Consider the following 12017-nt stretch of genomic DNA (forward strand, 5'->3'; position numbering starts at 1 on the left):
CCTGCTTGTGCTCCCTCTCTCGCTGTGTCTCTCTCTGGCAAATAAATAAAATCTTTAAATAAATAAATAAATAAAAATAAAAAACAAAACAGATATTTATCTTAATTATATTCAATTTTTTAAATTATACAAGTTATAATGGATAAGTATACTAACATGAAACAGAGATAACTTGTGTGTGTGTGTATGTGTGTGTATATACACATATAAAACATTCCAATAATAGATTCAACTCACACAACCTATTAACTAAAATACAATTTTCGGAATAGGCAAAAACTTTGATATGAAGGTTAATTTTTGAAGGTGTGGGTACAGTGGAAAGCATCTTCACCTGGAAATTAGGAATAATGAGTCTCATTTGTTGAAGCAACTCACCTGCTATGCAACCTTAGCCAAGTCACTTATCACCTTCTTCACCTTCTTTTTCTTATGATTAAAACTGATCTCTAAAATAGTTTCTTCTATCTCTAACATTCTGTGAGTGTGCTGACTACTGTGTGAGAGTTCAGGCGTGAGCTTCTCAAACTTTCCTTTCCTTTCCATTGACTCTGAGGCGATGGCTAGAACTGAGTCCCAGATAGGAAATGAAGACAGGATGCAGTTTGCCTCTAGCACAAAAATTATTAGCATCAAATCTATTTATTCTTAGGCAAAAACCTGACTAATAATTTTTGATTAATGAAAAACTGAAGAATTATGTTTGGTAAATTTAAATAAAGATGGTGAATTAGTGTCCTTCAAGTAGAAACCACCTAAGCACCTTTCTTTATTAGGAGCAATAGAGTTTAATTTTAATTGGAACCTTTATTTGTCTAAGTCAAAAAGACTCAAAACCACCTATTTAATTTCCTACTGTGAAATCAATTGGGAAAGAAAAAGAAATACATAGTAGAAAACTTTATTATTTTTTTAAAAGATTTTATTTATTTATTTGAGAGAGAAAATGAGAGAGAGAGCACAAGAGAGGGGAACAGGAGAGGGAGAAGCAGACTCCCCGCCGAGCAGGGAGCCCGATGCGGGACTCGATCCCGGGACTCCAGGATCATGACCTGAGCCGAAGGCAGTTGCTTAACCAACTGAGCCACCCAGGCGCCCCAGTAGAAAACTTTAAATGAGTGAAGTCATATATACAGCTTTGGCATCTTTTTTTTAAGATTTTATTTATTTATTTGACAGAGAGAGACACAGCGAAAGAGGGAACACAAGCAGAGGGAGTGGGAGAGGGAGAAGCAGGCTTCCCGCGGAGCAGGGAGCCCGATGCGGGACTCGATCCCAGGACCCTGGGATCATGACCTGAGCTGAAGGCAGACACTCAACCATCTGAGCCACCCAGGTGCCCCCAGCTTTTGGAATCTTTATGCTGACCAGCTGAAAAGTCATTTTTAATTTTTTTGATGTCATGTTTTAATTAAAATAGCTAATATAAGCTATTAATTTAATAAATTATATAAACTCTTACATTATTCATTTCCCTAAACATATGTATTCCTCATAAATTGTGTCAGAAATTCTTTTCCAAATATTCATTGATTGACCATCATCTCTTCAGATTTAGTTAAAAAATTAATGGATAATGACAAATAATCCAATTAAAAAATGGGCAGAAGACATGAACAGACATTTTTCCAAAGAAGAGATACAGATGGCAAACAGACATGAAAGGATATTCAACATCACTCATCATTCAGCAAACGCAAATCCTAACTATAATGAGATATCACCTCACGCCTGTCAGAATGGCTAAAATCAAAAACACAAGAAACAACAAGTGTCGGCAAGAATGTGGAGAAAAAGGAACCCTCGTGCACTGTTGGTGGGAATGCAAACTGGTGCAGCCACTCTGGAAAACAGTATGGAGGTTCCTCAAAAAACGAACTACCAGGACACACACATGGAAAGGAGAGCTGAGAGGTGACCAAAGCCACATAATGTCAGTAGTTCATTCATCTGCCCAAGCCAAATGGATCGTGTGGAGTGACTGGAAGAGCAACGCAAAAAACAGCTAAAGTGAGAGTGACCAGACTTATTTTGGATGCCTATTTATTAAATTATTTTAATAAGTGAAAAGCCTACTTTGCTCATGATGCTCTTCAGCAGTGCCCAGTGGGGATATTGTGTTTCTCAAAGCCCTACCTGTCTCATGAATAAAGCACATGAAACATGAATGGGCCAAGGCTATTTTCAAAGTTGGATAAATCACAGGTCCAGTGACTGGAAAACCCTGTGCAGGAAGCTACCTGGAAAACCCAGTCAGCTTGGAAACCACCTGCCTAACCAAAAATCTGGAAGAACTCAACAGCTCTTCAGCACAGTGGAGGATTGGAAGAAGGAGTCAAAGGGAAAGATGGATGTTTATGGAAAAAGACAAGGGGCGCCTGGGTGGCTCAGCCGTTAAGTGTCTGCCTTCGGCTCAGGTCATGATCCCAGTGTCCTGGGATCGAGCCCCACATCCGGCTCCCTGCTCAGCGGGAAGCCTGCTTCTCCCTCTCCCACTCCCCCTGCTTGTGTTCCTTCTCTGTGTCTCTCTCTGTCAAATAAATAAATAAAATCTTAAAAAAAAAAAAAAAAGAGTCACACGTTCTACCAACTGAGCCAGCCAGGCACCCCTAGACTGTTTACTTTTATGCTGGCCAATAAATCCAACTAAGTTAACTTAAGTGACATGGTCGAATTCCTTAAAACACAATCTACTATAGCTCACTCAAAAAGATATAGATTATCTGGATAACCCTATGTATATCTGTTAAAGCAACTGCACTGAGGTTTAAAACCTTTCTAAAAAAATATATCAGCCCCAGATGGCTTCACTGGTAAACTTTACTAAACATTTTAAGAAGTAGTAATTCTACATAAACTATTTTAGAAAATTTAAGAGGGAACACTTTCTAAATCATTCTGTGAGGCCAGGGTTACTATGATACCAAAATTAGACAAGGGTGTAAGAAAATTACAGACCAATATTCCTCATAATACAGATGTAAAAATTTCAAACAAAATCAAATCAAATCAAACTGGATTGTTAAATCAAGAGAATTCAGAAATCCAACAATATATAAAAAGTACAAATAGATCATGATGATATAACTTACCCCAGAAACCAAACTGGTTTAGCATTCAAAAATCACTGAATGTAACGCACCATTATTAACCAATAAAAAAAGAAAAACCGTATGATCATCAATAGACACAGAAAAAACATTTGACAAAATTCACCACCTATTCCTGATAAAAACCCTCAGCAAACTAGGAATTGAAAATAAACTTCTTCATACTGATAAAAAGAATCTATGAAAAACCCACAGCTAACAAAATACTTAATGGAAAAAGACAATGTTATCTCCCTAAAATCAGGAAAAAGACAAAAATCACCAATAAAGCTAAATATTTTTTGCTATGTATTGGCCATTTGTTTTCTCCACAGTGAACACTCTTCTTATCAAATGCCTGATGCCTGCTTTCCAACTGAGTATTTTTCCTTGGAAAAAATATTTCAATAGCAATAATAAAAAGTAATTTTCTCTTGTAAAAAATTCAGTAAATATTAGATATTAATCTTTTGTCAGTCCCATCTTTTTTTTTTAAGTAAATTCTACCCCAGCGTGGGGCTCAAACTCACCACCGAAGGATCCAGTCACATGCTCTACTGACTGAGTCAGCCAGGAGCCCCTATCTTTTGTAACTATTTTATCCTAGTTTAAGTTCACACATCTTTCTATTTTTACCATGCAAAATTTTTTTATTTCAATGTAATCAAATATTCATTGTGAATTATCCCAATCTATATGCAGCCCCAATTCTCTCTATTATTTTTGATGGTTTCATTTTCTAATTTTTATTTATTTATTTATTTGAGAGAGAGCACAAGCAGGCGGACGGGCAGGGGGAGAGGGACAAGCAAACTCCCTGCTGAGTGGGGAGCCTGATGCAGGGCTTGATCCCAGGATCCCAAGATCATGACCTGAATCGAAGTCAGATGCTTAACTGACTAAGCCACCCAGGCGCCCCTAGTTTTCTTTTTTTTAAAAAAATCTGGAATTTATTTTGGTGAACAGTGAGGCTCTAATTTTTTTTATTTTTATTTTTTAAGTAGGCTCTACACCTCACATGGGGCTCAAACTCATGACTGTGAGATCAAGAGTCACATGCTCTACTGACTGAGCCAGCCAGGTGCCCCTTTTTGTTTTTATTTATTTTTAAATGTTATTTTTATTAGACTTGGTGGGGGGCAGATCAGCCATCTCCTTTTACAGAGTCAATGATTTGATGATTCTTTGCCTTTTTCTAGAACTATCATCGTCTCTTATTTAAAGTAATTGTTCTCATTTCATTGTGCTTTTTTGTATATTTTCACAAGAAAATAAAACTCATTATCAACAGATAATCACTGTTGAGAAGATTCTGAGAAGATGGCGGGGTAAGAAGTACCAGGAATCTCCCTCTTAATCTAGACTATAATTGCATTGGCGGAACCTGTCTGATATAACTATTTTGGAATTTGGGAGTCTACTGAAGGCTTGCAACTTCCAGAAGATCTGGATGGTAAACTGTGGTCAATTTCAGCTCTTAACACAGTAACAACTACCCATCCCTGGACCCTCAGCTAAGTGGCAGGCTGCAGTGCACCTGTTCCTAGAGCAGCTTGCATACTGGGGAAATGAAGTAGGCAAAAAAGACCCTGTCCTTCAAATATTGGAGATCTGTGCTCTGAAAGCTGCTTTTGATCACAGAGGTGCAAACAAAGAGGCGGGTGGCCACTGTTGTTGCACTTTATTTAATAAAAATATAAAATAAATAAAAATAAAAGGCACCAGGGACATAAAAAGAATAAACAAATATGGTCTCTACCTTCATGGAGTTTACTCATTGCCTCGTAATAAACACAGAAATTATTCTAAAGACTATTGGTGTGTTGAGTGCTATCAAAAGAGTACAGATTATATGCTTTACATTTTTTATTTTATTAGTTTTTAAAGATTTTATTTATTTATTTTTAAAAAATATTCAGGTTTTTTTTTTTTTTTAAGATTTTATTTATTTATTCATGAGAGACAGAGAGAGAGGCAGAGGGAGAAGCAGGCTCCCAAGGAGCAGGGAGCCCGATGCAGGCCTCGATCCGAGGACCCTGGGATCATGACCTGAGCTGAAGGCAGACGCTTAACCATCTGAGCCACCCAGGCGCCCAAGATTTTATTTTTAAGTAATCTCTACACCCAATGTGGGGCTCAAACTCACAACCTCGAGATAAAGAGCTGCATGTTCTATTGACTAAGCCAGCCAGGAGCCCTTGCTTTACATTATTTTTTTTAAGATTTTTTTTTTAATTGAGTAAACTCTACCCTCAACATAGAACTCAAACTTAAGACCCTGAGATCAAGAATCACATGTTCTACTGACTGAGCCAAGCAGGTGTCCCTTGCTTTACATTTTTTAAAAACAAAAACAAACAAAAACAAAAATGTGCATTTAAGAAAGCACATTTCTCATTAACATTACTTCTATATATTGGCTTCTTTTTCAAGTTTTTTTTATTTAAGTAATCTCTACACCCAACATGGGACTCAAACTCATGACCCCGAGATCAAAAGTTACACACTCCTCCAACTGAGCCAGCCAGGTGCCCCTATGTATTTATTTTTAATCTATTGTAAGTGGGATCTTTTTCCATTATATTCTCTAATTTTTCCTCCTTTCCTAATGTAAGCTTGTGATATTGTGATATAACAAGTATTTTTTTGGCCTTCATCCATGGTTTCTGGCACAGAGCTCTTAAAACCCTTATAATTTCCTAAGTGGTAGGAGGAAGCCCATTTCAACCACACCTGAGTGTCAGTGAGGTGACTTTTGGAAAGCCCCTAAGGATGGGGATGATTGTCAGGGGAACCAACCATGTGATTAGAGTTGGAACTTTCAGCACCCACCCATCACCTCTAAGGAGAGAAGAGGGATTAGAGACTGAACCAATCACCAATGATCAATGATTATTAAATCATGCCTAACTAAGGAGGCCTCCATAAAAACCCAAAAGGATGGGGTTTGGGAACTTCTGTTGGTGAAGACATGGAAGTGCTGGGAGGACGGTGTACCGCGAGAGAGTACAGAAACTCTGCACCCCTTCCCACATACCTTGCCCAGTACACCTCTTCCACCTGGCTGCTCTCTGAGTTCTGTGAGCCTCTCTAGCTCATTAATCTAATCGAACCTGAGGAGGGGGTTGTGGGAACTCCAATTTACAGCCAGTTAGTCAGAAGCGCAAGTAACTACCTAGGACTTTTGACTGGCTTCGGAACTGGGGTTTGGGGTGGCAGAGGGGTACGGAGGCAGCCTTGTGGGACTCAGTCTTTACCTAAGGAATCTGATGCTAACTTCAGACAGATAGCATCAGAACTAAACTGAATCGTAGGACAATCAGCCAGTGTTCATGGAGAATTAGAGAATTGCTTAGTGTAGGATAAACCCCATACTTCTGGTGACAGATAAGCCAAAAGTATGAAAGAAGTTGTATGCAGAGAAAAACAGAGAAGAGGGTTTTCCTTCAGAGTCCTACCATCATTTCTTTAGCGCTGAAAACGCTGAAAGATTAACCTGGTTCCTAAACCCCCAAATCACTAGTCTTGGTAAGACCAATAAATCAAACTGAACCCAAAAGGTAGAATTCTGGATCTATAAAGAGGTATTCAATTGAGAGCTACAACCTATAAAAAAGCATTTTACCTTCATTATAGGGCACAGGATTGCCAATCTTTAATCCAACTGCTTCAGCAGATTTCAAAATGTCTAACTCCATCAAAATAACTACTCTCCTATGAAGGCAAAGAAATAGAAACAAGTTAGAAAAAATCAATTCAGAAGCCCTTCAAATGACAAGCTACTTAAAAAAAGCTTTCCCCCATAATCATTTTGATAAAACTATTTCCGTTTGTCAACGGGTTTTCATTACTGAATAACTTGAGAAAGATATGATATCAATTCCTATGTAAATATTTCCCTTAATCTTTCACTGCATCATTATCAAGGCTTTTTATGATTGCAGGGTTTTCATTTTCCATCTAGTCCTTTAATTAAAATGCAGTGTCCTTACCACAAACCATATCTTCAAGGAGCAAATGACACGATCAGAATTTAGATTACTAAACACAATAATATATGGCACAACAAAAGATGATCTGTTTTCAGAAACATATACTTACCTAAACAATTACCTTTTCCCGGTGAAAAACATTACGCCTGTAGCTATTTTTTAATATAATTATTATCTAACAACTTACAGTTCTTCATCTACCTTTAACTCTGATTAAAACCTTTCAATAACTTCCCAAGAACCTTAGGCCAAAAATAAGACCTTTCACACACAGCCTACAAGGCTCTGTGTGGTCTGGCCTTGCCAATCTCTCTCCAGCTCATCTCATACCACTTCCCTGAGATGCTCTGCTCTCCGGCCATTCTGTCTGCTTTCAGTTCCTGGTATGTGCCATGTTCTCTCCTGCCACAAAGCCTTTGTACCTGCTGCTCACTGACTGGTATGGCCTTCTCTTATTCTGCCCTCAGCTAGTACTCATTTTGCTCTCATTTCAAACATCACTTCTTCAAGAGACACTTCCTTCATCTTTAGTTTAGACTGGGTTTCTGTTATACTTTTCTCTACAGCCATGACTTCTTTCCTTTACATCACTTCTCTCAGGTTTAATATACATTAATACAGAATTATGAACATAGATTTTAACTGTGCTCATCATTTAACTATTCATTTATATATTTTTTATACACTCTTCATTTCATTATTATCGATCTCTACCAGATAGCACTTTCAACAAGAGTAGGTGGCCTCCAGGTATCCACAGCTATTGTTCAATACATACTTGAATGAGAATGTCATGATTACATGTGTATTTGAAAAAGAACTGAAACTTGAAGAAGGAATTTGAGGGGAACACACTGGAAGCAGGGAGACCAAAAGATGGTAGCCTGTAGTAGGGTCATGGCAATGGTGATAAAAAGAAGTGGATGGTTTAAAGCAATATATTTTTAGGATTTTATTTATTTCTTTGAGAGACAGAGAGAGCGTGTGCGCAAGCAGGGGAAGGGCAAGACAGGGAAAGAGAGAATCTCAAGCAGATTCTGTACCAAGCACGGAGCCCGATTTGGGGCCCGATCCCACAACCCCAAGACCATGATCCAAGCCAAAATCAAGAGTCAGACACTCAACCAACTGAGCCAACCAGGCACCCCTGGAGCAATATTTAAGCAATAACAAACACAACTTCATCATGTTGTATTCTTCAAATGGTCTGATTGCTATATTTTGAGTTTTTATATATAACTGAAGAGTTTGTGCTACCTTTATCAGGCTTTCATATCAAAGTTAATTACTTTAATAAAAGAAGCTTGAAACTATCTATTCCTGACAATTATAGATTCCCTATAAAAACTACCTGATAGAAATTTAGTGGTAGATATTTAACTACCTTCCAAAATTATCCAAATTACTCCAGGCTTATCAATCATTTAGCATGGCTAAATAGCAAAATCTAAGAGAAAATAGGCTCAAAAAATTAATTTTATCTTTTAATATATATATCCTACATAAAACATTAGCGAGATGAATCCAGCAGCACATCAAAGGAAAATACCAATATCTACTTACAGAAAACACAGATGACAGGGACACATTACAACTTTACAGAGATACAATCAGCAAAATCCAGACTATGGGAAACTGCATGAGGCTAAAGGGCAAATGACCTGGTTTCTATTTTTAATTTTTATTTTTTTTAAAGATTTTATTTATTTATTTCACAGAGCGAGAGCGAGAGAGAGAGAGAGAGAGAGAGAGAGAAGCAGACTCCCCGTGGAGCAGGGAGCCCAATGTGGGGTTTAAGCCCGGGACTCTGGGATCATGTCCTGAGCCAAAGGCAGATGCTTAACTGATTGAGACACCCAGGTGCCCTGACCTGGCTTCTTTAACAAATAAACAGTAAAGTGTTAACTAACTGGAATTTAAGCAAAAACTTGAAACTACAAAAACAAACAGTAAGGGTGAAAAAAGATATACTGGAGGAACCTACAGAGACAAATAGACTTTTTTCTTATTTATGTGAGAGACAGACTGAGAGAACGAGTGGAGGGAGGGGCAGAGAGGAAAGCAGACTCCCTGAAGAGCAGGGAGTCCGACGCAGGACTCGATCCCAGGACTCTGGGATCATGACCCGAGCCAAAGGCAGACGCCCAACCGACTGAGCCACCCATGCGCCCCCAGATACAAAGAGACTTAAAAGAAGTATCAACCTACTACAGTGTGAACTTTATTTTGGATCCTGATTCAGGTAAAATTCTCTCTCTCTCTCTCTCACACACACACACACACACACAAATAACTGGAAACAGAACGCTGACAGGATATTTAATATTTCAGGTGTAAAATGGTATTTAAAAAAAAAAAAAAGAGTTATCTTTTGGGTGCCTGGCTGGCTCAGTCAATAAAGCATATGACTCTTAATCTCAGGGCTGTGACTTCAAGCATGGAGACTACTTTAGAAAAATGATTAGATTAAATAAAATAAATAAATAAAAATGTTATCTTCTAAAGATATATACTAAGATATTTATGGATGAAATAATACGATGTCTGAGACTTGCTTCAAAATTATAGAAGAGGGTAGACATAGAAGGGATATAGTATAAATAAGATCTGTATCAGGTGGTAATTTGAAGCTGGATATTGGGATATATGGGAAGTCATATATATACCATATATTTTTTTAGATTTTTTATTTAAGTTCAATTTAATTAACATATACCGTATTACTAGTTTCAGGGGTAGAATTTAGTGATTCATCAGTTGCATATAACACCCAGTGCTCATTATATCCAGTCTCTCTTTAATGCCCATCGCCCATTTATCCCATCCCCCCACCCAACTCCCCTCCAGCAACCCTCAGTTCCCATACCATATTCTTTTTTTTTTTTTAAGATTTTATTTATTCATTTAACAGAGAGAGCTCACACAAGCAAGGGGAAGGCAGGCAGAGGGAGAGGGAGAAGCAGGCTCCCCGCCAAGCAGGGAGCCCGATGCAGGACTCGATCCCAGGACTCCAGGATCATGACCTAAGACGAAGGTAGTCGCTTAACCCAATGAGCCACCCAGGTACCCCTCCATACCATATTCTTGAATGCAGAGACTTAGTATCAAATACTATATAAATTTAATGCAATTTCTTGCATTCCAGTGAGACTTTTATTTTCTTCAACTTGACTTTATAACTCTGGAATTCATATGGAAGAATAAAGAGAAGAGCTGCCAAGAAAATTTTGGGGGAAAATGGTAAAAGAAGACCTCACCTGTAAATTACTAAACTATTCTACAGATGATACTTTAACTGAAAATACTACAACAGATTTAATTACCTATGTTGGTGAGAACATGAAGAAACTGGAACCCTCATACATTGCTAGTGGGAATATAAATTGGTAGCCACTTTGGAAAACAGTCTGGTCCTTCTTCAGAAATTTAATCTTAGGGGTGCCTGGGTGGCTCAGTCGTTAAGTGTCTGCCTTCGGTTCAGGTCATGATCCCAAGGTCCTGGGATTGAGCCCCACATCAGGCTCCCTGCTCGGCGGGAACCCTGTTTCTCCCTCTCCCATTCCCTCTGCTTGTGTTCCCTCTCTCGCTGTGTCTCTCTCTCAAATAAATAAATAAATACTTAAAAAAAAAATTTTTAATCTTAAAGTTACCATATGACCCACAATTCCACTCCTAAATATATACATATATAAAATGGAAGATGTCCACACAAAAACTTATACCCAAATGTCCACAGCATTATTCTTAATAGCAAAAAGATAGAAACCCAAATGTCCAAACAAATGGATAAACAAAATGTGACATACTCATACAACAGAATATTATTTGGCTATACAAAGGAATGAAGTACTGGTAGATGCCACAACATGGATAAACCTTGAAAACATTATGCTACGTTAAAGGGGCGAGTCACGAGGGACCACACATTTTATGATTTCGTTTATATGAAATGTCTAGAATAAGCAATCTAGAGAGACAGAAAATAGATTAGTAGTTGTCTAGGGCTAGAAAGAATGGGGAGTTTAGGGGTGATAGCTGAAGGGTACAGGGTTTATTTTGGGGATGATGAAATGTTCTAAAATTAATTGTGGTAATGACTGAACAACTCTGTCAATATATTAAAAAACCGTTTTACACTTTAAATGGATGAATTATAGCTGATTGTGAATTATATCTCAATAAAGCTGTTACTAAAAACAAAACAAAACAAAACTATGGCACTGACCATTATCAACAATAGCCAAACTATGGAAAGAGCCCAAATGTCCATCAACTGATGAATGGATAAAGATGTGGTATATACACACAATGAAATATTACTCAGCCATCAAAAAGAATGAAATCTTGCCATTTGCAAAGATGTAGATGGAGCTAGAGTGTATTATGCTAAACAAAGTAAGTCAGTCAGAGAAAGAAAACACCATATGACTTCACTCATACGTGGAATTTAAGAAACAAAACAGATGGACATATGGAAAAGAAAAAAGAAAAAAAGAGAGGGAAGCAAACCATAAGAGACTCTTAAGTAGAGAGAACAAACTGAAGGTAGAAGGAGGGAGGTGGGTGGGGGGTGGGCATTAAGGAGGATGAGCACTAGGTGTTACATGTAAGTGATGAATCACTAAATTCTACTCCTGAAGCCAGTATACACTACATGTTAACTAACTAGAATGAATTTATTTATTTTATTTATTTGAGACCGAAAGAGAGAAAGCGAGCACGATCAAGGGGGAGGGACAAAGGGAGAGGGAGAAGCAGACTCCCTGCTGAGCAGGGAGCCCCACGCAGGGCTTGATCCCAGGACCCTAGGACCATGACCTGAGGTGAAGGCCAGCACTTAATTGACTGAGGCACCCAGAATTTAAATAAAAATTTGAAACAAACAGAAAAAGAAATACTAAATGAATTTTGCAAGGTTGCTAAAACAATGTGACTA

The 12017-nt window shown here is 38.0% G+C and overlaps 1 protein-coding gene and 1 pseudogene across 1 annotated transcript in view; one reads left to right on the top strand and one right to left on the bottom strand.

The window, feature by feature from the left end:
- Positions 1-12017, bottom strand: part of RPA1 (replication protein A1) — a 74689-nt gene that overhangs the window by 35898 nt on the left and 26774 nt on the right. Inside the window, exon 5 of the mRNA XM_035027565.1 lies at positions 6715-6803. Coding sequence (XP_034883456.1) covers positions 6715-6803 — 89 coding nt within the window. The remainder of the gene's footprint in view (positions 1-6714; positions 6804-12017) is intronic.
- LOC118025002 lies at positions 1932-4316 on the top strand (annotated as a pseudogene).

The sequence above is a fragment of the Mirounga leonina genome, unplaced genomic scaffold (genome assembly GCF_011800145.1).
Source record: "Mirounga leonina isolate KUSES-001 unplaced genomic scaffold, KU_Mleo_1.0 Mir_200, whole genome shotgun sequence".
NCBI lineage: Eukaryota > Metazoa > Chordata > Mammalia > Carnivora > Phocidae > Mirounga > Mirounga leonina.